Genomic DNA, 27,668 nt, shown 5'->3' with positions numbered 1-27,668 from the left:
TGATTTTTAAATATTCACTCTAGTTCTCTCTGAAGAACTCTGTGGCTGTGTCAGACCTCCCACCTCAGATCCTTTCTCCCTGGCAGACTATTTATCCTCTTCTCAGAGTTTGGCACCTTTGAGTGCCCTTTATTCTTGCACCTCAAACCTTTTTGCCAAGTCCCCTATTCTCTTCTGGAATGCCAAACTGACACAGGAACCTTTGTCCCTCTCACAGTCTGTTCTCTCACACAAATGGAGTCTGCCCATTAGTCCTGGGATAAGAACTCCTTACCACAGCCTCTAAACCTGTCTCTGCCTTTGTGAAACTCTCTGCCACAAACTTGAGAACCTCCCAAAAGATGTTCCAGTAACCTTTAATGGCATAACAAGGATAACGGTCCAATACAATTTGACTTCTTACTTATAGATAACCTGCTAGCTTAAAACAAAATAAATCCAGATCAGAAAAGAAGAAGCCAGTCTTCTTTAATTAAAAAAAACTTTTCAGAATAAGCCAAAATAATTTCCTCAGTGTAAATTGTGCTTGTCAGAAGAATCCACCTTCCTTCCTTTTTTCCCTCCCTCCAAAGAAATGTTCTTGCACACAAAAGCTTATAGGTGGAGTAAAACGTTGGTCTTAAAGCTGCCATGGGACTTCAGCTTTGTTTTCTCTCTCTCTTTCCTCCCCCTGCCTTCCTCCCTAAAAGAGGAGGAACAGCCCTGGAAAAGGGAGCAGAAGCTCTGTGGACACATGTGCCAGAGAGAGAGAGAAACTTGTCTTTGTATCTCTCCTACAGGAAGCAGCCACAGAGCTCTCTCTCTCTCTGTGTCAGAGAAAGTGGGAGGCAAGAGGAAAGAAGCAAAGAGCCAGTGAGGAAGCTGGGGGGGAAACAAGCTAGTAGCTGCCCTGGAAAAGGAAGCAGGAGAAGAAAGTTGCTTGTGGGCCAGATCCGTCCCGCAGACCATCTGTTTGACTCCCCTAACAGAAAATTAGTGGACTGACCTTTTCCTTCCTTTGCAGGTTGTGCATTTCATCTGTGAACATATGGCCAGGCTTATAACTTTACCAGGGCAAACATAGCTAAATCTCTGGAGGAGAACAATCACATTTGATTTCCATTCTCACATCTTCCACAGCTGTTCCTGGATCCCTATGAGTGGATATGTATTTAATCCTTTTGTTATGGTGATTTGAGATTGAACATCATGTGCAGAAGTCACCTTATAATAAATCAGGCCACTGTCTGTTCTTGTCTACTCTGACTAGCAGTGGCTATTCAGGGTCTCAGACCCTGGGAAGATCATTTATTGTACATGCTGCATGAGACCTTTAAGTGGAGAGATCAGGAACTGAACCAGGAACCTTCTGCATGCAAAGCATGTGCTCTACCACTGAGCTGTGCACTCGCCATGTATTTTACTTCTCACAAGTGAAATAATGAGACTGCAGTTGAAGAAATTGCTATGAGGCTTAGTACTGACAGAAAAGGGCATAGACAGCTTAACAGAAATACAGTACAGTGTAAACTTGATAGCATCTTACTGTGATATTTTTTATTTATCAAACAATGTATACCTCATCTTTTTAATGTATAGCACAAGGTGATGATCCATATAAAATCAGGATAAAGCACATTTTTTTTAAAAAAAACCCCACTGAATCCAGCAAGTAAAAACATATGCCCATTCTGTAGCAACTTTAGTAACTACCAATAGATTCAGCAAAAAGCCCTCCCCCAAATTATTGTCTCACAAGTTGTTCTGTGGCAGGAGCAACAAGGAAATAGGCCTGATTTCTGGTGGAGGCCAGACAAGCTGAAGAAACAGTGAAAAGAGGATTTATGAAGATGCTCATGTTTATAACAGGAGAGGCAGTCCTTAGTGCCCAGATCTTTAAGGAAAGCAAAATTAAGATAAAATGTTATGACAGTTTGATCTTTTGATAATATCATAGTGTATTGGTTAACAGCTGTGAGCTGGGAAGTTCCCTATTTCAAATCTGCCCTCTAGGAAGCATTATGCAAGCTATCACTTTCTTAAGTTCAGCCCTCCCCCCTGATCTTCAATACAGGGATAAAACCAACAGGGTAGTAGATCCTGTATACATAGAATTTTGAATATTTTGGAAAAGAGCTAAATCAATGCCAGATCTTTTTATGATCCAGAAATTGCTGGCAGTTCACAGAAGCAAATAGATTTAATAACATAGGAAAAATTACTTTCTACCAACATGAAGCATTAGCTGAATAGTTAGGATTCTGTGCAGAAGATTCTCATTATAGAGAAGCCATGTTGGATCAGGCCAATGGCCCATCCAGTCCAACACTCTGTGTCACACTGTGGCCAAAAAAAAACAGGTGCCATCAGGAGATCCATCAGTGGGGCCAGGACTAGAAGTCCTCCCACTGTTGCCCCCTCCCAAGCACCAGGAATACAGAGCATCACTTCCCCAGACAGAGAGTTCCATCAATACCCTGTGGCTATTAGCCACTGATGGATCTGTCCTCCATATGTTTATCCAATCCCCTATTGAAACTGTCTATGCTTTTCTGTGGCGTGGTGTTCACATTCTGAGTTGTTCTTTGTAGTCCTCATTTTTTCATTGATTCAGTGGGCAATATGATTATATTTTTTCATGTCTATTGTAGGACAGCAGAATATCTTTCTGAGGCCAGTCTGCTTTGGGGTTTTACTATACTTTTTAATTTAGGTCAAATCAACTAGCATTGCTTGTGGGCTAAAATCTCCTGAGATTACTGTATTCTTGTTCTTCATAATATACCCCATGCTCTCTTTGGTCTTTGGCCATTGCTAATGAGACTAAGAAAAATGCAGTGCTGTGGATAGAGTAGACAGTAAAACCACCAATATTGGAATTGTCATTATCCAGATTTCCTGTCTTTCACATGTCAGCATAATCCTGTATGAACATTACTCTTGTTTTTTTTTATCTCAATTTCAAATAGCTTTTTGAATTGCTTTCCTAGCCAGCCATTGACTCAGTATTGTACTTTTCCACTTTTATTTAGTGTCTAAACAGAGCAGCAATTTGCCCCTTTCTTCCCTTTCCTGAGTTATTTGCAACTGCCCTGGGAGGATTTTAGGTCTGTGGAACTTTTAGTTCGCATAATACTCTCTACTGCACCTCTGCCTTTTTTCTTTCTCACCTATGGTTGCGATATTCAAGGTAATTGAATCTGGTTGCATGGTTTGCATATTGAGCACAAAGAAAATCAGGCACGTGAACTATATATTATCCATTTATTTGCACCTCCTCCTGTTAACTACCACAAAACTGTTGGGTCTAACTATACAATGCATTGTTCCTACATCTGCCTCTGGGACTCTCAGCTAGACATGCTGTGGGGGTTCTAAGGTGCAACTGATGTTGCAGTTTCCAGGTCCCAATTTTGACTGAACATGACATACAAAAACTGGGGAATGGGGGAAAATATTGGCTTCCCAGAAACTTTTCAGGTCAGGGCAGTGGTACAGGTAGAGGGGGTGGACCCTTGAAATATCATGGTCCTACTCCAAACTTGGCCCTCTTGTATCTGGGAATCTCAGTTTTGCAAGGAAACTCCCAGAGCACATCTGCTTGACAGTCACATGGGATTAGACTCAGGAACAACTTTTGGGTAGTTGGGCCCGGAGACAACAGTGAAGTTGTCCTGCCCTGTGGGCTCTGATTTTGTTGCTACAGTGGTTCATGATTCTGCATCTCTCCAACCAATATACAATTAGATGTTCTCATGTAGGAGTTACTTGTTTGTTTTCTCTTCAAGTTTGGAACCTTTAACAGTTACATACTAACAAAAGAAAATGTATTGTTGGTAGAATTGGAAAGGCCTCACAGGTTAAATACCTGCATACAAATAAGCTTTGATTTGTAGCAGAGGGAATATTGCCTGAGGCATGTGAAAGACTGGGATGTTTATACACTCTCCATCCACTAAGTGATGTCATCCAGATTGACTCTTTTGATTTGCAAGTGTACTGTCTTAAAATGTTTTTCTAGTCTTGCAAATATAAAGATCACTTTCTTTTTGTGCTGCTCTCGACATGGTGGATAGATCCAGGAAAGATGATCAATGCTGCTGTTTTGCATCTTTAGAGAGAGAGCAATTCAATTATTGTTGCATTATTCCTGTGTCCTGGAATAATTTGAAATACAAATTCACAAGAGGGCATGATATACTTTCCTTTAAAATTCCTTACTTTTAGAAACCAGTTAAAGACAAAATATCAGAAAACACAAATGCTGCTGCTGGCTCTAAAGAAGCAGTTTATAGTAATAGAGAAATTAAGCCTGTCAGTCACTGCCCTAACTTCCCTCATTGGCTAGAACAAGAGGAAGGTGGAATGAACCATTTCCTCAAGATAAATTGGAGGGTAAATGCGCGGTTTTCGTTTTTATAATTTTTATTGATTTTAACTATAAAAAGAAAAAGCATAAGCATAGATACAGAGGCATTAAAAAGAGGGAGGGGTGGATACAAAGTGGGAAACCAGAAACAAAGAAAAATGCAAATGTATCAGTTACATTTCTACCTCCAAATGAAATATCCAGTTCTTTCTACCTGCAAGTATTAAGTTTTCCCTTTATATTTTACCATCTTTATCTTTCATTATAGACTTTTTACTAAACTATTACTTAAACTACAAGTCTAAGTGATTCTTCTTCAGCACATGTAAGTATAAAAAAGTCAGAGAAGGCTCAACACAGAACTAACTGGCTAAGCTTAACCATATTAAAAATACAGTTAACTTGTTATTTTAACAATGTCATCATTAAGAAACAAATATCTTTATCCTTCTAACTTACTTTTTTCAAACGGAAAGAAAAAAATCAGATTTAAAATATCATAAAGCGTAGAGAGAGAAAAGTAATAAGTAGGAAAAAAGTATAGTAATTTATCTCTCAGTATAAACAGTTTCTCAAAACAAACATATTAAGAGCAGATCTACCAGATTACAGAATAATTGTGTTGTCTCCCTTCTTAAAAATTGATGCAAGTTAACTATTTATTTATATAAAATTCTTTTCAAAACTTTTCAATCCTTTAACTCTTATATCCATATTGCTCTAGGAGGAACAACTTAATATGACCCAAAAATCTCACTTGGCCTTGCATGTCAGTTCTTGTTGAGAATTCCATATCCAATTACCCGCAGAGAGAGAAACAGTTCAAAGACCCTTCTTCCTGAAAGATTTCCACATCTTAATTTTTTTGCTGAGATGTACCTCCACTCTTCTTAATGCAGTCATCCCTCTCGGTAAAAATAGTAAGGATCCCACACCACTTGTTCCTTTCAAAAAAAGTTCAATCAGTCTCGATTTCCGGTCCTTCTTTTTAACTGCGCAATAAGGTTCCATTTTGGTTTTCTTCTGTTTGTTTCCCAGCGGATCACTCTCCATTTGCAATTCCATAGACGTCACCGAGATCTCTTTAACACTCTGCTCATGTAGATTTGAGATTTCGCTAGCTTTCAACATAAAAGCTCCCATTTGCTTTTTAATCAACTCTTTTAATGAACCAAGATCTTGCTTTAGAGAAGTTATGGTAACCATTATATCTTTTTTATAAAACATTTTGCTTGGTAATGCCATTTTTCTCTACCAAATAACTCAGTCTATTAATCCAAGTTGAAAAGTAACTCAGAGACCCAGTTAGTCTGTCTCTCCAAATCTCCTTCATCCGTGTGTTTTGATTGTTGCCATTTCAGTTGCACTCAGACGGCAAAGACAAATCTCTCTAAAATATATCTCGTTTTTGTTCAGGCCATATTACAGCCAGATAATAGTCTTATTAACACATATCCAATTATATTCAATTATAGATACTCAAATATAATTTGAGTATCTATATTCAGTCTAATTCAAATTGTTGACAATACTCAAAGTTGTTCTTTATCTTTTTGAAGCGTCATTCACGGGAAAGTGGGAGGGGGGGAATCCACCTCTTTCCTTTCCTTTGAACTGTCCCGTTTGTTGTTATGTAAAATGACCCATTAGCCGGTGGTATTGAAAGCAAACTTACTTGCTGAGTTCTAATTCAAATTGTTGACAATGCTCAAAGTTGTTCTTGTTGTGGAGGAGGAAGGTAAAGGAGATTGTGAGCCGCTCTGAGACTCTTCAGAGTGGAGGGGGGGATATAAATCCAATATCTTCTCAATATCTTCATCATCTTTTTGAAGCCTCATTCTCAGGAAAGTGGGAGGGGGGGAATCCATCTCTTTCCCTTCCTTTGAACTGTCCCATTTGTTGTTATGTAAAATGACCCATTAGCCAGTGGTATTAAAAGCAAACTTACTTGCTGAGTAGAATTGCCATGCTCAAGATAGGAAAGCAATGTATCAGAAGCTTGTTAAGAAAAAAATGAGCAAGCCGTAATAGCGATCATGGCGGCGGAGCTTCGGGGCATACAAGAAGGACAGGAACAGCCACCTCTATGCACCTGGCTTCTTGCAAAGACCCATGCCGAAAAGAAACCCCTTCAGGGTCTCCCTGGAGATGCCACGTCTGTGGCACCTCTCCAACCGCCTGATTCAGGGGGGCCTCTAGAGACGAGTTCCACAGACCCCATTGCGCTCAAGGCGACATAGCCCGGAAGTCTAAATGTGCAGTTTTCTGTCTGTCTCTGAATATAGAAGGCCCAGATACCTGAAAAAGAAAGAAAGACGGTAATCTATGCTAGTTGATGGTACTGAGTGATGGTGCTGTGCTAGTTGATGGTACTGAGTGATGATACTGTGCTAGTTGATGGTACTGGGTGGCATGCCCATATTTTGGGTAATGCCCAGCCAGCTGACCACTTTTGGAATTCTCATTTTCATCCCATTTATATCGTGGAGGATCTGACTCAGTTCCAGAGGGCAAGTTTTGCATCTAGAAGGTCCCCTGACATCTCCAGTGGACAGATTTCAGAGAAGAACTGTTGGGGAAAAAGCTGTCCCTGCTTGAGTCCTTGGAGAGCCCCTACCAGCCAAGAGCAAATGGTGCTGAGCTGGAGGGAGAAACAGTCTGGCTTGATCTATAGTAGCTTTATGTGTTGAGTTCTTTAACACATGGAAGCATTGTGTGTTTATGGTCGTCTGGTGTTTGAAGGTTTGTGTTGATCACAAATGGCTTAATACCAAAACAGGTTTATTAAAAAACAGCTCAAATGCAGTTGCAGGATTATTCTGATCCATTTACTTGGCTAGACTTTGCAACACAACCAAACAAGGAAAGTGAACGTGCTTGCATCTGGGAAAGGGAGGGCAGGGAGTGGTATCAAAAGGACTATGCACAACCAGACACATCATGTGCCATTTTAAAATTAATTAACTGAAGCAATATTTAACATTTTTAGTGGGAGGAAGAGAGAGATCTCGGAGCATCTCTGTTGTTAACGGGCCTGAAGCAGACCAACACAGTGGGCTTCAGCTCTCAGTTGTATGGTTATGCCCTTCTCGGTAAGTTCCAAGCATTTCATTACAAACTCTCTTCTTTACAGCTTCATTGATTAGGTTTAGGTAGGTGAATTGGCTAAATTAAGTGGTTAAAATAGCTTCCAAAATCCTACAAAACTAGAATTATCATCAATATGTTGATGTACAGTCCATATAAAATTATTCCTATCCACTAAGTATACTTACAGCTGGTATTGAGAACTGTATGTGATGAATGAAAGAGGTTGACCTGTGCATAACATTCCCACAACCTACTTCTGAGTTCCAAAACAGCTTGAAACAGACCTGTTCATGATGCTTAATATTCCATTAAAGGAAGCATTTTTCTCCCTATAGAAATTGCACATGGGGAACCCCTGTTCTAACTGAGACTGGAGAATGGTGTGTTTGTTTTTATGTTGTTCCCTCCCTCCGTGCTGTTTTCACAATCTGAAATAGCTCTGGAAACATAAACTTGTTCTCCCTTAATGTTATAGACCCAGGCAGAACTTGGACCTTCATGCAAGATTTTAAAAGGGAGAAAATATCCTGGGAACTTTGTGGAACTCCCAGTATCACATGTAGTTGAGAACTTGATGTGCAGTGTCTGAAGCCCTCAGTTTCCATACTCTTTTGGAAGATTTTAAAGACTAATTTCACTTAATTCTGGATTACCTACCAGTCTTGTGCTAGCTTTGTCTTACTCTGTTATTAGCTGTTAATTGGCAACTTACCTTCAGCTGTGGGGCAACTGAGGCATAAAAATTTGACCTCTCTCTGTGTCTCACAGTTTGTTTAGAAAAGCTAACAGAGGTAGTAAGGCACACAAGGTGACGGAATATGGATGCTGATTCTGATTTTATGTGACTGTAAGACAACATTGCAAGACAATGGTGTAAGACAACTGTGGGAGTAAATTTGAAAGCTATAAACTAACTGGCATCCTGTTTTCACTCAGAACTGTTGGTGTACACTTCACTTGGTGTACTGATGTATGCATATCTCCCCCTTCCTCTGTGATCAGCATTTTGTATTTATACCATAGCCTGAATTATTTGGGAAGGCATTGTACTTAGCAAATTGGTTTACTGCCGTGTGGGAGTGACCCTCCTGACATTGGCATTCCAAAGATCAAAAGCTATTTTCTGCTATGTCACACATGCTGCAGTCTTGCCAACTCTAATGGAGTAGACCTCTGCAAGAGTGAAAGATATCTGTGGGCACAGATTGGCTCGGAGCAACTTAGCAGTTTATATTTAGCCACAACCCAACAAAGTTTGTTTGTGCACACATGACTGTGGCTCTTCATAGCCTCCCGGCTTGGGGAAGAGAGACATTAGGTGTGTCACAGTAGGATGCACTAGTGTAATTAATGTAGACAGCTAAAGGTGATACAAACAAACAAGTAAGGCAAGGAAGACTACATCAGAATTCTTTAATATCAAATGTCTGATTTTGCCAGGATGACAAGAGTTAAGGATTAGGTCCTGCAGATAAGAGTTTGCAATCAACCAAGTGGTCAGGATTAGAACCTCAGGTATACTTAATAGGCTATAATTTCCATGGGTGAAAAGCATTTCCCATGCAGAAAGCTATGTGGCCTCTTCAAGGAGATGATGTGCCTACCTGTGCCCGCTCATAGTCATAGTCATGTGGAGAAGCCACAGTGGACAGCAGCAAACAACAACAACAACAAAAGGTGCCTACATGATGAATTTACAGGGAAGTTCTACCTCCATGAGTAAGAGAGGTGTTTGGATTCATTACTTTGCTAGTAATACAACACCGAAGATTAAAAGAGAGCAAGTGTGATGTAGTGGTTAACAGTGTTGGACTAGTATTTGAAAGACCCAGGTTCGAATCCCCACACATGCCATGGAGGCTTGCCTGGTGACCTTAGGCCAGTCATGCTGTCTCAGTCCAACCTGCCTCTTGTGAGGATAAAATGGAGGACAGGAGGATGATATAGACTGCTTTGGATCCCTACTAGGAAGAAAGACAAATAAATAAAATCTGCTTTTCAAACTAATGAAAATGGGATTGAAAACTTTTTGGGTTTTGCTAATTGCAAAGTACCTCTGCATACAGAATTGCTGACAGCTTCCAGCCCTTGATCATGAGTGGGTTCAACCCAAGTCAGTGTGATTCTGCAACATTTCCAGGGCTTCTTTTGTAGAAACTCAGCAGGAACTCATTTGCCTATTAGGCCACACCCCCTGACATCACCATTGTTCTCTGTGTTGTAGCTGTTCTGAAGGGCAATGATATCTGCTTGCTGCCTGTTCCCCACTGCCCGGACTCAGCCTAAGCCAGATAATGGAAAGCTTAAGCCTCTGATAACAGACAAGAAGCCAGTCTATGAAAAAAAATGTGTCTGTTCCAGATGTGAAATCTGGGGGAAAATACTACATCAATGTTGCATTGAGCAAAATAGAAACTCCCCCTGAGGCAATAGGTGCTTTTAAGGCACTACATCTTTGCAAAAAATGGAATTTTAAATTCATTTGAAAAGGCTGAATTTTGATGAGTGCAGACTAGAGCAGCCTGGAAGCTCAGCATTGAGTTCCATGTCTGATAACTGGCATGTTAATAAACACCCAATTTTGCAGGAAGGATGTTTTGACAGTCATCCTCTACAAGCAGTTACAGGTGGCAAGCCATAACATTTTCAGATGGGAAAGTTGGTTCCAAGATGAAACGTATTTTCTGATTTTAAATAACAATCAATCTTGTATTTACAACAGGAAAAGTGGAACTGTACAAGGGACTACGAGCTGTATACCACCAAATGCCACTCATGTGGACTCCGGGTTACCTAAACAGAGCCTTGCAAGTGATGGAGAATGTGGCATTACTTCCTGAGAATGTAAAGCTCTGTAAAGAAGCTGTAAGTGGATGAAGCAGTGGAGTGGAGAATTACTTAGCAAAGCAGGACCTCAGGGATTCTTGGGAAGAGGGTGGGTTGATCATCTGAGCAGGCCAGCAAGTGGCAGAGGGATTCAGTACTGGCTTCCTCCAAATTGCTGCTCTTGGCCATCTGATTATATTAACCAAGCTGCTGGCAGTTCTCTGGCATCTGTATTATTTTTCATTCTAACTTCCTGACAGTGTTATCTGACATGCTGCCAAAGGCTGTGCCTTCAGACCCTTCCTGAAGCTCTTGTGTGTCTTGGACAGAATAGCAGCAGTACTCCAAACAATAAGCAGGAGTTTTGTGGTACTTTAAAGACTGACTATTTCAGTTTCCATGAATGTTTATACAGGAATAAAAGTGTGTTTGTGCATTGCAACAAAAATACACAGGAATTATTATGATATTAGACTCATTAAGCTGTTCCTCTGGTCAAATCCCAGTCTGACAGCCATGGATTCTCAGCTGTTTCATTGTTCTTAGAATCTGAGTTGCACAGAAGAATCAATTCTTTACTTACCTCCACAGAGAGATTGTGAATGAGACATGAATGCAAATGGGAACAGGAAGTCTGAGTTACTTTAGTGCAGTGCCCCAGCACAGTTAGCCTGCACGTTGTCAGCTACCTATTGTCAACAGGAGAGAGCAGATGGGTGATTATATTCCAAGTCAGATAAGCAAGATGAGCTCGCGATACAGTTTAGCAAAGCAGAAATTCAGTTTCCACATATTGCTTCACCATATGATGATGTCTTCGTGTACACATAATCTCGTGGAAGAGTTGAGTAACTTCCAGCAAGAGCCTTGCAACCTATCTAGAGCTAATAACAAAATCAATAGCTATTTCAGGAAAAACTCTGCTTCATCAAATTGCTTCTCCCAGAAAGTTCAACCACCATGCAAGCCCTTAAAAAAACCCCTCCACTCTTAAATTTCCTTTTATCTCACAGCATTAGTCAAATAATCCACTCAATAATTACATCACTTGTGTATTGTTGCTTTAAAAAACCCTTTTACAAACATATTCTATGGTAGACCAGTCTCAAAGACAAAGAGCAACTTTTCTGCACTGAAATGTGGCGGGAAATATTGAACAGGACTTTTGAAATGTTGAGCTTTGAAAAACAGTTGTGGATATTTGCTGGCTTGGTAATATTTTTGACCCTTTTGCCAGAGTGTATTCAATCCTTGTGAGTCAGGTTTATGTCTAGACTTTATTTCTAGACTTTATGTCTAGAAATGATGCTTCTTAAAAATTATAGCCAATATTCTCAAGATTTTTATCATAGATCCATGGACTTCAGAAGGACACCCACCAGAGCATCCAATCAGTCACTCATGGTTTAAGCAACAAAAAGTTGCCCTTGGGTTTGTTTGTTTTTACAAGAATGTTTGTACATTCATATTTTGGTTTCTTAGGTTGATGTTCTGGCAGCCATTTTGCAGCCTGTTCCTGTGATAGAGACAGCTGAAGAAGAAGCAAAGTCATCAGAAGAAATTCCAAAGCAAGCACAGTTGGAAGAAACAGAAAAGCTTCGACTTCCTGAGTACTGTGAGCAATTTAAGGTAGGCTGTTTCCCTTTTCCCAGGCATTTGTTGATCACAGTCAGCTTCCATTGTCCCCAGTAAAAAGTATGCATGCTTCTCTTCTGCTCCAAGAATACTGATGCTCCCCCAGGACTGTTACCTGGCCTCTTAAACATTGTCATTGAATTTTTAACTCATCAAACAGGAAATTGTGTTTTGAAAAACATGCTCAAGGCCACTTGTCTGTTGCCTGGCTGCTGGGATGTTGTTTTTACTTTTCAAACATCAGCCTTGATAACTCAAGTGTCTTGCTAAGTGAAGTGGTGTGTCATTCCGGATCAGTTACTTGCCCTTGTACCATTTCTTCATTCATGTGTATTCCGTTACTGTCAATTGTCAGGAGGAAATAACTAGAACAACTGTAACATAGCTTAGATTCATTTGGTTGAACACAGATGACCATTTACCAAGTGATAGCATATCATGGTGATTATGTAACCATAGATAGACCCAAGCATTTTAACTGTGACAATTTGGCAGTCTTGGCATCTTTGGTACCTCTTAGGTATGTGGATTTATGTCTTGGAATGAAAGGTGCACATATTTTAGCACCATATTTTTGTCAGAATACTCTTCAGGAAAAGCAAAAGTGCTGGTTGTACTCCACAAATCTGTCCTATTTATGGCAGAAAATTTCTGCAGATGTAAAATTAGTGAATGTAGTGGAATCAACCTAGTGAGCACTAGCTGTAGTCCACTTTTAAAGCCATCTCCACTTACAGCCATCACTACATCCTCCTCTATTTCTGTGAAGGGCTTTCTTAGGAATGTATCTGATGAACATCTTGCTGGGAAGGAATTGTTCCTTATTATCAGCCAGTGGCTAAGTCTCCATTGTATTTTTGTCATCCACAGTATCAACTTTTGTTATATGGTATGAACTGCCAAGCATGGAACATTTCTCAAAGTAGCATCTTATATGGGCCAAGTCACATGACTTTGGCACCACAAAGACTTTGTATCATGAATGCACCAAGAATTCTTTGCACCATGTATGCACAGGAATAAGGGAACCATATTCCAGCTGTGGCATGTGTGGAGAAAGGGCTTCAGCCTCTTGCCACTCAGTGGTGCTTTCACAAACTGAAAAGATCCTGGGAGCTGTCATCTGCTCTGCTGGGAAACTTACATGTATCTATCACTTAGACCAGTTCCGCAGGGCCTGCAAGACCGCCCTCTTCAAACAGGCGTTCACCAATAACTGAATTAATGTTTACCGCCAAATTAATAACGGTTACCGCCAGTGTTGATTTAGGAATGTTTTAATTATTGATTGATTTTAATGTGAATTTAATGTTTTTAATACTGTATTGTTTACTTGAAATGCTGTTAGCCGCCCTGAGCCTGCTTCGGTGGGGGAGGGCGGGATATAAATAAAATTTTACATTACATTATCAGACACATAAGCTTCCTAATGGAGCAAATAGCAGCTCCCCAGAGCCATTTCAGTTTATGAAAACACCCTGGAAGACACCAAACTTCCATCACCCATATGATAGAAGGTCCTTTTTGCAGAGGACATTGTTTCACATGAATCAGCCCAAAATCTCTGCTTATAAAACTAAAGGAGTGGCAATTTGAATGGTAGAATTTTGAAAGTGACTCATTTACTTGGACAAGTCTTTACAGTGCATATGAGAGCCAGTTCGGTTAAGTGTGCAGGCTCTTATCTGGGAGAACCGGGTTTGCTTCCCCATTCCTCCACTAGCACCTGCTAGCATGGCCTTGGGTCAGCCATAGCTCTGGCAGAAGTTGTCCCTGAAAGGGCAACTGCTGTGAGAGCCCTCTCAGCCCCACCCACCTCACAGAGTATCTGTTGTGGGGGAGGAAGGTAAAGGAGGTTGTGAGCTGCTTTGAGACTCTTCGGAGTGGAGGGCGGGATATAAATCCAATATCTTCTTCTTCATATGCCCAGCAGTGTGGTTAACCTCTTTTTACTATAAAGTCACATTTCTGAAAAGGACAAAATTCCCACTGGACTAAACAGGGTATTTTCCCAATTGTGAATGATAGGGATTGAGTAAATGTGCAGTCCATTTAAAGAGTGAAAAGTTCAAGAGAAGTGCAAGTAGAGATGAAAAAGAATTATGGAAGCTAAGATTGGAGAAGGTGTTTAGTTGTATTTTGAGGGGGAGGGGAGGGGGGAGGAATGGGAAATATTCCTTCAACAAATCCTCATTTTTGCAGCCATAGTATGTTTAGGGTTCAGTTTTCTCACTGTTCCTCAGATGGGCAGCTCTGTCACGTACTTGCATCCTGAAACCCCTAATAATTTCCCCACTTCTCTGATACCAATGCACTAAATTCTATTGTGATTGCAACAAGCGATGGCGGCTGTCTCAGGATTCCAGCTCAGAATGGCTTGGCTGTATTAGATAGTGAGCTATATGTATCATTCCCCAGCTCAGGATGTAAAATTAAGCTGTCATTGCACAGTCTGCATCCACTAAACTCAACATCTGCTCTATAGATGTACAGTATGTCACAGAAGTGAGTACACCCCCTCACATTTTGTAAATATTTTAAGTACAGTGGTATATCTTTTCACCATCTTGATACCATCTGAACCAAATAAGTTTACCTTGGTCTCATCGGACCACAGGACATGGTTCCAGAAATCCATGTTCTTAGTCTGCTTGTCTGCAGCAAACCGTTTGCGGACTTTATTGTACATCATCTTTAGAAGAGGCTTCCTTGTGGGACGACAGCCCTGCAGATAGTTCAGATGGTGTCAAGTGTGTGTGGCGGCAACCAAGTGAGGCGTACAAATACAAGTGTGTCTTGCCTACAGTCAAGCATGGTGGTGGGAATGTCATAATCTGGGGCTGCATGAGTGCTGCCGGCACTGGGGAGCTACAGTTCATTGAGGGAACCATGAATGCCAACATGTACTGTGACATACCGAAGCAAAGCATGATCCCCTCCCTTCGAAGACTGGGCCGCAGTATTCCAACATGATAATGACCCCAAACACACCTCCAAAACGAACACTGCCTTGCTGAAGAAGCTGAGGGTAAAGGTGATGGACTTGCCAAGCATGTCTCCAGACCTAAACCCTATTGAGCATCTGTGGGGCATCCTGAAACAGAAGGTGGAGGTGCGCAAGGTCTCTAACATCCGCCAGCTACGTGATGTCGTCATGGAGGAGTGGAAGAGGACTCCAGTGGCAACCTGTGAAGCTCTGGTGAACTCTATGCCCAAGAGGGTTAAGGCCGTGCTGGAAAATAATGGTGGCCACACAAAATATTGATACTTTGGGCCCCATTTGGACATTATCACTTAGGGGTGTACTCACTTTTGTTGCCAGCAGTTTAGACATTAATGGCTGTGTGTTGTGTATTTCTGAGGGGACAGCACATTTACACTGTTATACAAGCTGTAGACTCACTACTTTACATTGTAGCCAAGTGTCATTTCCTCAATGTTGTCACATGAAAAGAAATATTTACAAAATGTGAGGGGGGTCTACTCACTTCTGTGACATACTGTATGTTCAGCGATTGTTTTCTTTTAATTCCTCACTCTCACTGACACCAGCAGCAGCCCTTCTAACTTCCATTGTTGTCCCTTTCCCTTATAAGTTCAAATTAACTGGGGGGGGGGAGTACCAGTGATGGGAGAGGAGAATGATGGAGGAGAGGAGGAGAGAAAAATGGAGGAGAGGAGAATGATTCAAGCTGCTTTGTGTCTATTGGGGAGAAATAGAGATGTAAATGAATAAACAGGGCTGATGTATTTGTTTTTTGTTCAGCAACAGGACTGACACTGTGGCCAAGAGCTTTGGGAAATTCCCATTTTGCCCAGGTCTCAGTTCTGCAGTGCTGTTACCCAAAAAAGAAAGGAACGTCTGCCTTTTATCACCAAAGTTTTAGCTCTCCACTGGATCCTGCTCTAAAGTAGAATTGTAATCCCCAACATGATGCCTGTGGGAACCATGGTGCTCAACAGTGTATTTCTTGAAACTCACTTGATTTGTCCCCAAAGCAAATGGTCAGTCTTGGCATTCTTCCACCTCACTGGAACAGGAGGTGCTTCATAAGAGTTCAGCAGGCATCAACTTTGTGACTGCAGGGAGCACCCCTTCAGGAACAGCTGTCTCCACTATATGAGAGCACATGCCTTGGAACATCTCATTATTGCAATTCACCCCAAACCATATTGGGGTGAATGGCAACCATTTTGTGGTGGTGCCCACGCAATGTTCTAAAAATTCCCAAACTTCCAATAGCTCAGGACACCTTCAACCCACACAGGTGGACAATTTATGACAGGTGGAATTTATAGGCTACATAAAATTTGGAACAGAAGAACACAGAAACTCAAGAATCTTTAAAGCTTATCCTTGTGAACTTTGCCTGTTCATAAAGATCAGCCTTGTTCTTCAGTTCCCCTGCTATTTGAAGTTAGTTGAGTAGTGACCTTTTTATTTCAAAAGGAGTTTGGCCAAATTGCTCAGTTTTTTTGGGTTTTGTGCTTAATTTTCTGGTAAGGCTTTTCTGGCCATTTTGAACAAATGCTAGTTTGAAACTGTAGGTTTCACTTGACTATTATTTATCAGGGTGAGTTATTTCCTCACTTTTTTCTCTGGGAGAAATCCAGTGCAATTTATGAAGATACCAAATATAAATAAAACAAAATATAAATAGACAAAAAACCCCAACATCTCAAAACTGTAGCCTGGGCCAGTTCTCCGTTCAGTACCCATATCCATGGATAACCACAGTTTGAGGGCCATGGACTGAGCCCTTTTGGTCTTCCCATCAATTTGCACCAAAGAGCTTTTGTCTCCAGCCACACCCAAGCTTTAATACCTACAAACAGAAAAGAGAAAAGAAATACACATCTGAAATGTACAGCTGGCCAGATGTTCCCCTGACTAATGATCTCATTAGTCTGCACAGAAATTCTGTCTAATCTTTAATTCTGCTAATTAGGTGTAGCTGTGTCTTTATTTCTGATAAAGAGGATAGTCTGAGCGATCCTATCTGGCGAGTGAGCAAAGAATAAGAAAACAGCTGTGATGGATGAATGCTTTCTGGATGTTCTCCCTATCCTTGGGCATCTCTCTTTCCACTCTCTGGGAGGCTTCTCCATTAGGGCAATTAATTTGCCTTTTGTCTGGGGAACATCTAGCTGTCCTGTAAAACTTCCATAACCACAAATGGCTCTGCATCTTAAAGCACTTAAGTGAATTAATATTTTTTATGATTCATTGGGGTGTGTCACAAGAAATGCTACATTGTATATATGTTAAGATATACTACCCAGCTGCCTGGTCCAATCCTGCTTAGGGACCCCCCTCCCCCCCAGCACACCAGAGGAATTGAAGCAATTGCACGGTCTGCATATGTAGGGCTGAGCTTACCATGTGAGCTGTTGGGGGTGGGGGAAGGGCATAGAGGAATGTTCTGGGCAAGGGCTGCAGGAACTCTTGGGAACTATTTAGTGCGCCATTAGCACAAGCCTATTTAAACGATTCCCATCTGTTGGAAAAGAGGTTAGCAGAAGCAGCTCAGGGTGGGTCCTTGTCAGCACTGGGCTGGGAGGAGGGGAAAGAGCCCTAAAATGTGAAGATTGCTGGCAAGCCATTCATCATTTCTTTGTGTCAAGAATTTTTCTTAATAGCATTCCTTGTTCGTTGTGCTAGCTGAGCCCATCCCAGCACTTAGCTGAATTAAAAATTGATTCTTTTTCATCTATACTTTGTTATTGCTAAATAATAATTTAAAAACTAGCCTATAAATGATGTGCATTTGGAATGGGCATTTTTTTCTTTTCACTGTAGCCCTCACCCGAGATGAATGCTAGACTGTGCTGAACTCTCAAATTTCCAATTCTAGTCCTGGTAAAAAGATACTCCAGGCTGGGCAAGTGAGTTGATGCCGCTGTTCCTTTACTACTACCACCCCTCCTTTTTCTTTCTACTCCCTCTCATGACAGGATCTGCACGCTAAACTGCAGTCACTCGGCAAGGTGGACTCTGCTAGCTTGTTGACTTTGACCACACAGCTTGTTGAAGAAAAGCGGCCGAGCTTTGAAGAGAAGGACTGTGCAAAATACGAGCAGAAGCTGAAGGACTGGGAACAGGAGCGGGCACTTCTAGTGGAAAGGGAAAGAGAAATGAGAGAAAAGGCCCGGCAGGAGCTTGAAGCCCGGAAGGCAGCAAAAGCCTCCCTCTAATTTTCTCTGTTAAAGACTTTTGTTATGCTCCCTTTTCGCCTGGTTGTAAAATGAAGAATGTGCTGTTATCAGTTTGCGGAATAGCCTTGTTGTGATGTGGTCTTCACTATCTTGCAGATTAAATATTTCTGGATCTCTCTTACAAGACTGTTCATTTTCTTGCCTCTTTTAGCCTATAATTATAATTGCTCCTTTTTGTCTGTTTTGTGTCTGGAGTGAAAATCTGTCATGTAATAGAATATTTTGTTTCTAAAACAAGCTTGGAGAGACAATATGCAAAATGCTATTGCCACAGTATTTGGTATTGTGCTGTTGTTGTTTTTTAAGATACTACCAATATTTCACATCTTTCCTACGACTGCTTTAGGTTCTGGCTACATTCCCTCCCCTCCAAGTTTAGGGGCTCACAAGCAGTTCTCCCTAGATTCATTAACTGCTAATAACCTTAATAACTAAAAATGGATTCTGCTGACTTAGAGGCACTGTACCTTGATTAATAGGGGTTTTCTATGTCATGCTTTGTTTTGGAAAGTTTTCCAGGGGCATCTGGCTAGCCAACTGTTGTGGAGAAAATGCTGGCCTGAATGGACCTTTAGTTTTGCCTGGTATACAATTTTATGTTCTTTTACAGCAGACACAAACAGAAGCTTCCAAAGTACGGGCACTGTGACGCACCTGCAGATCAATTTCTACCATTTCCTTGGCTGCTTTCCCTCCTGCTTTGGCTGCCTGTTCCTTTCAACACTCCAGTTTCTGTGAAATATAAACATATGGTAATCTTGTAAGAGACTATAGTGATACATGTACTCGAAACTGATTTTTGCTCTAGAAAAGCAGCTTGGGTCTCTTCTAGGTGCATCCGACTGCTATGTTGTACCTTAATTCTCCTGTTGTGAGAACCGGTATGGTATAGTGGTGAATGTTGAATTGGGTGTTGGAGACCTGGGTTCAAAGCCCATTCTGCCATGAAGTTTGTTGGGTGACCTTGGACCAGACACAACTCTTAGGAGAACCAACACCCTTAGTCCTTGGAGGAAGGATGGGATAAAATTACACTATGTCAGTAAATTATGGGACTGGATGTGAAATGGAGCCACTGTCAATTGACAGACAAAATCAGGTTTAGTTAGTTCATTTTTTCTGGAACTAATAGGTTCCTCTATCTGATTGTTATCGACTTTTGGATTTTGACTGCTGTTGACTTTTGGATTGTAAACTGCCCCGAGACCTGTTAGAAAGGAAATGGTGGGATATAGATATAAAACCATATCACTCCTATAATGTAAGAATTACAGTCACTTGAGCTGCTGTAGGTCCCATAATTTAGTAGCGCATGCTTTCACATGCTTTGTGGGTTGCATCATATCAGTTGCTAACATTAAGAAATATGTTTGGTCTTCCATCATTTTGTTTCGTACATTTCTGCTGGCTACTCTTCATATCTCCAGCCTTATGTTACAAATTGCCATCTCCTATCTCCTGCAGATGAAATCCATTTGCTTGTTTTGGTACTCACATAGTCAAAAAAACTCTTGTTGCTCTCTGTCCAAGACCCTGTCTCTTTCTTATTCTTCCCAGAAATCTGGTCCAAGAGACCCCTTAAATGTTCTTCATTTGGTTTATGGCTTCCTGAGTTATTCTGTTAAGTATGATGAGCAGAAGAGGAGTAGGTTTTCAATTAGGGGAAGGCATTTAAAAGAGTGTGATGCCCAGAACTCCCTTTGGAGTTCATTCATGCTTGTCACAACCTTTCTCTTGGTTCCTCCCCAAGGCCTCCTGGCTCTACCTTAGATATTTCCTGAGCTGAAGCTGGCAACCTTAGATTATGTGGCTGGCAATCAGGGAGAGGGACTTCTTGGTCATGGCCAGTGTTCCCTCTAAGCTGAGCAAGTGTGAGCTAGCTCACAGATTTTTAACCTCCAGCTCACACATTTTTGTCTTAGCTCAGGAAAAATGGCCGCAGAGCACAATAATGTTTGCAGTAACTCACAACTTTAATGACAGTAGCTCACAACTTTAATACCAGTAGCTCAAAAAGTAGAATTTTTGCTCACAAGGCTTTGCATCTTAGAGGGAACATTGGTCATGGCACCAAAGACTCTGGAACTCTCCGCAGAGAGACTCATCAGCCCCCTGCTACCAGTGAGTGAAGACTGTTTGTTTGGCTTTCCCTCAGGAATCCCTCCTTCCTGTTTTAATTGAAAATGCAGAAAGGCAGGATGTTACCTGGTTGCAAACTGAACAGAAGCAAAATCTGTTCTGCTCTTGTGTCTTTAACTGAGCTCAAGTTTCAGAAATAAGAGGTGAGCCTTATTATATGAAGGTAAACATTAGGAGGCAATGACGGCCCTCTTCACAAACTCCTCTGTGTGCTGACTATAATGTATGGAAAGGGAGAGTGGGTGCCAGTGTGCTGCTGACCCCAGTGGTGTACCAAGTGTGAGGCAGAGGAGGCGGTCCACTCCAGGTGCAGGGGGTGCACTCCCACTCTGGATGGGATTCATTTAAAAAATACGACTTTATCTTGTAAACTTTTTGGATAGTGTCTCTTTAGGAAAAGCCACCAGTTGCAGGAAACAGGAAGTCATATTGCCAACTGCAGAGTCAGCCTCTCCCCACTCTTCTTTTTATTCCTGGGAGGAAGAGGAGAAAGGCAATTGGAGGGGGGGTATGTAGTTACAGGGATGGTATTTCCAATCTGGCTGCTGTTTTCTGTAATTGTTTCTGGTTGGGAGTGTGTGAGTGGAGCTGTCAAAAACAACAGCACTCCTTTGAGCTTCTACTCCTGTGTAACTTGTGCTTGATCTGCTGCAGACATTAGGTGAATTGTTTCTTTTTTTGTTCATTAGATGTTTAGTTATTAGCAAAATTGCTTTCCAGTCATTCCTGACTGTGTAGAGAGTAAATCTAGCTATTGCATTTTTATCCTGCCTTGCATCTAAGGGGTCTGTGTGATTCCCTCCTCCTCCTGTGTTGCTCTCACGCTAACCCTGTAAGGTAGGCTACTTGGCTGAGAATAACTAAGCTAAGGTTTCTGATTAAGTTTCACAGCAGAGAAAGGATTTGAACCTACGTCTGCCCAGTAGGATGGCCAACTGTGGGTTGGGAAATACTTGGGAGATTTTGAAATGGAGCTTGTGAAGGGCAGGATTTGGAGACCAGAGGGATCTCACTAATATATAATGCAATAGAGCCCACTGATAAATATTGATTTCCGTTTTCAGGAAATTAGTTATAATTCTGGGCAGTCTCCAGACCCCACCTGGAGTCTGGTAACCCTACCCCCAGCCTGCTGCTCTAACCACTGGGCCACTCTAACTCTTAAATCCTAGAACTGCAATTGTAGTGAAACTCAGTAGTTAAATATAAAAGTACCAGCCCCAGAGGTCAGATGGTTGGATGCTCAGAACTCCAAAAAGATGTCTGTTCTGACTCAGATGTTTAGAACTGTCTGAAGATGGGGGCAAAAGAGAATACATTGGGGGAGGGGGTTCCTCATCTCCACAGTATATAAAGGCCACCCTATGGAAAACATTAATACTTCTCTCTGCAGGTCAAACTGCAGTGTGGTGTAGTGGTTAAAATGTCAGACTAGGTGATAGTGGAAAGTGCCCTCAAGTTGCAGCCAGTATATGAAAGCCCCTTATGGGGTTTTCAAGGCAAAAGACATTCAGAGGTGGTTTGCCATTGCCTGTCTCTGCGTAGCAACCCTGGTATTCCATGGAGCTCTCCCATCCAAATACTAGCCAGGGATGACCCTGTTTAGCTTCTGAGATCTGGCAAGATTGGGATGGCCTGGGCCATCCAGGCCAGGGAAGGGTCTGGACCCGGTTTCAAATCCCCACTCTGCCCTGGAAGCTTGCTGAGTGACCATGGGAGACTCTCTTGGCTTAACCCATATCAAAGGGTTGTTGCAATGATAAAATGGAGGAAAGAAAAATTATATATATATAAAGGTAAAGGTAGTCCCTTGTGCAAGCACCGATCATTTTCAGCTCTGGGGTGACATTGCTTTCACGTTTTCAAGGCAGACTTTTTACAGGGTGGTTTGCCATTGCCTTCCCCAGTCATCCATGCTTCCCCCCCCCCCCCAGCAAGCTGGGTACACACACACACACACACACACACACATATATATATAATTCTGACACAGAGTGGTGGGTGCAGCCACAAAATGGCTGCTGCAGGAGGCAGAGTCAGCCACAAAGAGGAAGCCTAAATGCAGTGGATTAATCTGCCCAGCTAACCGGATCTCCAGTGACCAATCACAAGCCTTGCTGTTCAGGAGCCTCCCCTAGTCCCATCCACTTTCTAAAAACACTTGGAAGGATGTTGACAGGTGCTGTGGTGCCCACAGGCACCATGTCAGGGATCCCTTCACAACTGCAAATGTTCTGCTTCCCCAGCATTCATTAGCAGTCTTAAAATTGGGAAATTGTTATTGCTTTAAAAAATCACACCAAATCCTTCCTTTGGCTAATGGAGGCAAGAGGTTTGTCTGTTTGGCTCATATTGAAGGGTTAGGGGTCTTTTGCACCCCCAGTGATGAATTCTTTTGAAATCAGGGGCTCAAACTGCCTGTCTGGTAGCCTGTGCCAGGGAAGGAGGGGTTTGGCCAAGTGGCATTCCTTTTCTCTCCTGCAGAAGTGACTCTTGGTTATCAGTCTTTTCATTCCAGCTGCTCTGTTCACCTGATGACTGCTAGAGCTCTAGGAATGCTTGGTATGAACCCCACAGGAGTATCCCTGCAGGCAGTGGCTTGTGTGGGGTGTTCTAGAGGAGAGCTTGAAGCATGTTACCAAATATGGCGATAAGTAGATAGATAACGGTGTATCCAAGTATGCTTTCCATGTTATGCTTCAATAAATGTTTGTCTTTGGTGGTAGAAAGTGCTGTTGAGTTGCAGGCGATTTATGGCAGTCCTGCAGGGTTTTATTTATTTATTTATTTATTTATTTATTTAAGATTTATATCCCGCCCTTCCCACAAGTGGCTCAGGGCGGCTTCCAATAGTAGATCCATCAAAATTACACATATAAAGGGATCCATATTTAAAACAGATAAAACAGATAAAACAGATAAAACCCTAGTTATTAATACACATAAATATTTCAGCTATATATAAGAGATAAGGCAAGAGATAAGCAGACATGGTCTGTCATTGCCTTCCTCTATGTAGCAACCCTGAATTTCTTTCTTGGTGGTCTCCCATCCAGTTACTAACCACAGCTAACCCTGCTTAGCTTCCAAGATCTGAATTTCCAGTTTTGAACTCAAGAGCTTCCAAGGGCTAAAGCATCATTTGCGGACACAGGAAGCTACCTTATACTGAATCAAGGTCTGTACTGTCTACGCAGAATGGCAGCATCTCTCCAGGTATCGACACCCTGTGGGTCCTCAGGGCAGTTGCACACAAATAATCAGACTGATGTTTATTGTGAAAAGATTTATAAATTTATTGTAGGTTCAATCATTTAAGAGAATTTATTGAACAGCCAATACTTTACTCTAAAAACTATACAGCAAGAAAACAAGAAAGACTAACTCAACTAACACTTTCAGAGCATGCATTAGATGGCACAGGCTTTAAGTTCCAAAACCATAGGACAAAGCTCAGAAACTCTCTGGTGCTCCCATTGCAATTCAAGCAGAACATAGCTTAGGCTTTCAATCCATCAGGCTCTCAGTTAGTCCTCTCTTCCTTTGGGTCTTAGCTGTATTATAGTTTTTGCCCCAGCAACACCTGGTGAAGTGTCATCCAACCAGGGCATGCTATCCACCCGCCATCATATGGGTCTTAGGTTGTGCAGTTTAATAAAAGAAAAATTTGTCATATAGGGGAGGGCGGTATTAAAAAATTATCTGGCCCAAGTGTGAAATGTGCTAGGTACACCACTAGTTGGCCTGGCACCTGTGATCACAGGCTCATGAGTACATGTGATCATGTAACCTCATGTACCAGCACCCTCATGTCTGTTCTCCCTCTCCATGCATTCATTGAATACCCAAAAGGGTCATGTGAAGGGAACTGAGCATCAGCTTGGCCTACCAGGATCAGTGGGAAAGCTGGCAGTTCTTATGAACTGTAGTTTCATGTAATTTCTATACAGGAATCTGGTACTTTGTTCTAGAAAGTTACCCTAATGTTTTTCCTGTGGATAGATTGGATTGTCGGTGTGTTTAGTTTGTTCCGGGAGTAAACAAAGGAAGTTTGAACAACAGGATTTTTTTTTCATTAATTTTATACAAAAACAATTATTTTCCTCAACCGTTTTTAGTTACTGATACTAGGTTTATTTCCACCTTTTGGGGTTATTTCAAGCACATATGTCAGGGGAGTGACTCTTAAACTAGTGTGCATTACTGTCTCTAGAATATCAAGGTTTATAAGAGAAATCCCAGATTTGCATCATGAAAACTGAACATTAGAAAATAATTTCAGAAGAGAACAGTCCAATGTCTATCTTTAACTTGATTTTCCTCCCCCCCCCCCAAAGATTACCTCTCCCCCTTTGTATGTACCCTTTCTCCTTTCTTCCTTTGGACAGTCCTTTGAACATCCTACAAGGGCATTGCAGTATGTTGTCTATGCAGTCCTTCCACAGTAGGACCTCATGTCTTTGTACACACAATACACATCTTGCAAAGTGAATGATGCTGAATCAAAGTACATCTTATTGAATCTACATTGCTTTCTGCTGTCAAAGAGACCCTTTGAATTAATCTGTAGGCAGCTCCTGATCAGAGATCTTGTGTGGCCAAGCTTGGGAAAGATCAGCAGCATCTGAAGGGTTAAATTTATTTCAGTTTCATTTGAAATTCAAATTGCTGATTTAAATTCACAGCGGACACCAAATACTTTAATGAGTAGGTAAGCAAATATGCGACTCTCCCTTTCCTTTATTATTCACACTTTCAATCCCATAGAAAAGGTCAGTATCCATTATTCACAAGAGCAAATTACAGTTACTTCCTTCCAGCTTGGACAGAATGTTGCACAGTGCTTTGTTGTCCTTGAATCTAGATACAGTAATGCAACTGGTAGAAGGACACTAATAAGTATATTCACATTCACATCAGAGCAGTGTGAATAGAAAGCCTGGGCCTCTATGCTAGCTGCGTGAAAAACTGTATTGCTTGGTTGCATTGGACAAACTACTTTGCATGGTGATTCTACTGGAGAAAGTGTTGACTGATCTATATTAGTTTGGGAGTGAGGTTCAGTTTGCTTTTGTCCTTTAAAACAATGTCAGTTTAAGGGTATCCATTACAAAAAACACCTTACCCACTGGTCTTTTCAGTTTAGGTTTTACCTCAGACTTTGGGAATATCAGAAAACCAGTTCACAGTGCATGATAATAGCCAGGATTGGATCAACATGTTTTTTGAGGGGATGGCAAAATTTTAAAAATGATGCCCCCCCCTTGTGGGCCCATAAAATAGAATGGACTCCATACCCAATTTGGCACCCTGCCCCCGCCAGCACCCAGGGCAAGCATCCCCTTCATCCCTCCCTAGATCCGGCCCTGATAATAGCACACAGCTGAACTGTCAGCCATAAAGGTGGGCCTGTTGCCCTGATCTGGATGGCTCAGACTAGTCCAATATCATTAGATCTCAGAAGCTAAGCGGGGATGGTCCTGCTTAGTACATGAACAGAAGACCCCCAACTTCCCCAAGGAAATCCACTGTCACTACACAGAGGCAGGCAATGACAAACCACCTCTCTCTATCTCTTGCCTTACAAACCCCACTGCCATCATATCACTGAAAGCCCAAATTCTGTTTGGTAATCCAAACTTGGTTTGAAATTGCACAGGCATCGTAGGAAGGGTCAATTATAAATCAGTCTTTCTGAATTAGCAGGCTGACCGCAAGAAGAAAAACGCTTTAATTGGTGTGTAGGAATTTCATGACCAAACATTCATGTTTTGACCCCAACCTTTATCCAAGCCCAAACCAGAACTGATTCACCTCCAGTCTGGTTTTCTACACAATAACCCTGTGAGGTAAGTTGAGCTGAGTCTAAGGCTAGCCCAAGATTACCAAGTAAGATTCAGGACAGAGTGGGCATTTGAACCCAGGTTTCCCCAGTTTGTTATCCCACACTGGCTTTCTGCTTCCAGGACTTAGACCACTTACTTTTTGTCCAGACAGCTTTGCATTATTGCATTGATAATGCTGTGGTAAAACATCACATTTGTCAAATGTTGGAATGCATGCCAAATACAATAAGCTAAGCAGACCACATTAAGTTCATCATACCACTCTGCCCAGCTGATGGTGGTGTGTTCACACATCCCAGCAGTTATGCCACCAGAATGCACTGCGCTCAGCTGAGATGGCAAAATGTAATGCATCGGGTTTGATTCAGCAATCCATCAGCAGAAGTTGAGATTCAAGGAACTTCCCTATTCCTTCTCCTAGCAGTCCTTTCCAATGCTGGGAAAGTTTATTCCCAGGACTGAGACCTGCATGGGGTAATAAAGCTCTACTGGGGAGGGGGGGAAAGGACAAGGTTCCTGTTGCTGCCTCATCTGTCAATGCAGCTTGGCAGATGGACGGGACAAGGCAGCTTTGCTCCCTTCCCAGCAGCAGCCTCCTGTCTCCATGGCTGTTAGTCTTTGCAGGTCACTCAGCCCCAGGAGTAAACCCTCTTAAGGGTTGGGGAGGTAGAGCATGGGAAAGATCTGCAGTATATGGAGATCTGCAGTATATGCATAGGGTTTGGCAATTAAAATTTATGCCCATCCTTGTTTCACATTGCCCCTCCCACCCCAGTACAGTATCATGCACTTTCATGTCTTTGTTATTTGCATAAATAATCCTGAAGGCCATGATGTTCTCATAGAATGAGAGCCACAGCACAGGTTGTGACAACCTTCACAAAGCACTTCTTCCCTGATTTAAAAGCTGAAAGCATATTTACAAAATGCTGGCTTGGTTAAATCAACCAGTTTATTAACTTGCCACCCACAACTCCTAGATCCAGATCCACTGACTTGGACAAATGGGATGAAAATGTCAGTGTCTGCACAGTCTGCATAGAGAGTTTCTGAGTGCATGATCCGACCAGAGCCATATAACAGCATCCAGACAGATGGGTCTAGAAGGATCATAGGTGGATTATGACGGTGATAAATGGCCATCTCAAGTTGTTTCATACCCAACCCTTGATAAGCAAAGCATATTGAACACAAATCAGTAGACAATCAGTGTTACTGCTGCTTCTATGTATGTTGTTGGAACACAGGAAGGGTTACAAGGGGGTATGTCTATATAAAAGACAGCAATCATACTAATGCCACTTGAACTATTTTTGTATTTTATTGTGGAACTGAGCTTGTTTCCTTTACATCAAATATCCTCAACAGAAGAGGGGATATTGCACACAAATATCATAAAAGCACTACATATTACTTTCACTGGAAACTAATTTTCTACATTAGATATGACTGGATAGAATAGAGGTGATGAAAGATTATAAGACATAAAACCATACACAGCTGCAGACTGACACAAACAAGACCATTCAAAACAAGAGAGAGGAGTGTGTGTGAGGTGCTTCTTAGCC

At 41.7% G+C, this 27,668-nt stretch overlaps 1 protein-coding gene across 1 annotated transcript in view; it reads left to right on the top strand.

Moving 5' to 3' along the window:
* Positions 1-18,236, top strand: part of LOC132569578 (small ribosomal subunit protein mS27-like) — a 93,396-nt gene extending 75,160 nt beyond the window's left edge. The window contains exons 8-11 of the mRNA XM_060235794.1: positions 7,338-7,440; positions 10,161-10,303; positions 11,747-11,893; positions 17,855-18,236. Coding sequence (XP_060091777.1) covers positions 7,338-7,440; positions 10,161-10,303; positions 11,747-11,893; positions 17,855-18,094 — 633 coding nt within the window. The 3' untranslated portion in view covers positions 18,095-18,236. The remainder of the gene's footprint in view (positions 1-7,337; positions 7,441-10,160; positions 10,304-11,746; positions 11,894-17,854) is intronic.
* Positions 18,237-27,668: the final 9,432 nt, after the last annotated feature.

Source organism: Heteronotia binoei, chromosome 4 (assembly GCF_032191835.1).
Source record: "Heteronotia binoei isolate CCM8104 ecotype False Entrance Well chromosome 4, APGP_CSIRO_Hbin_v1, whole genome shotgun sequence".
Classification (NCBI taxonomy): Eukaryota; Metazoa; Chordata; class Lepidosauria; order Squamata; family Gekkonidae; genus Heteronotia; species Heteronotia binoei.
Note: the sequence above shows the minus strand (reverse complement) of the source record. Positions and strands in the feature narration are given on the sequence as shown.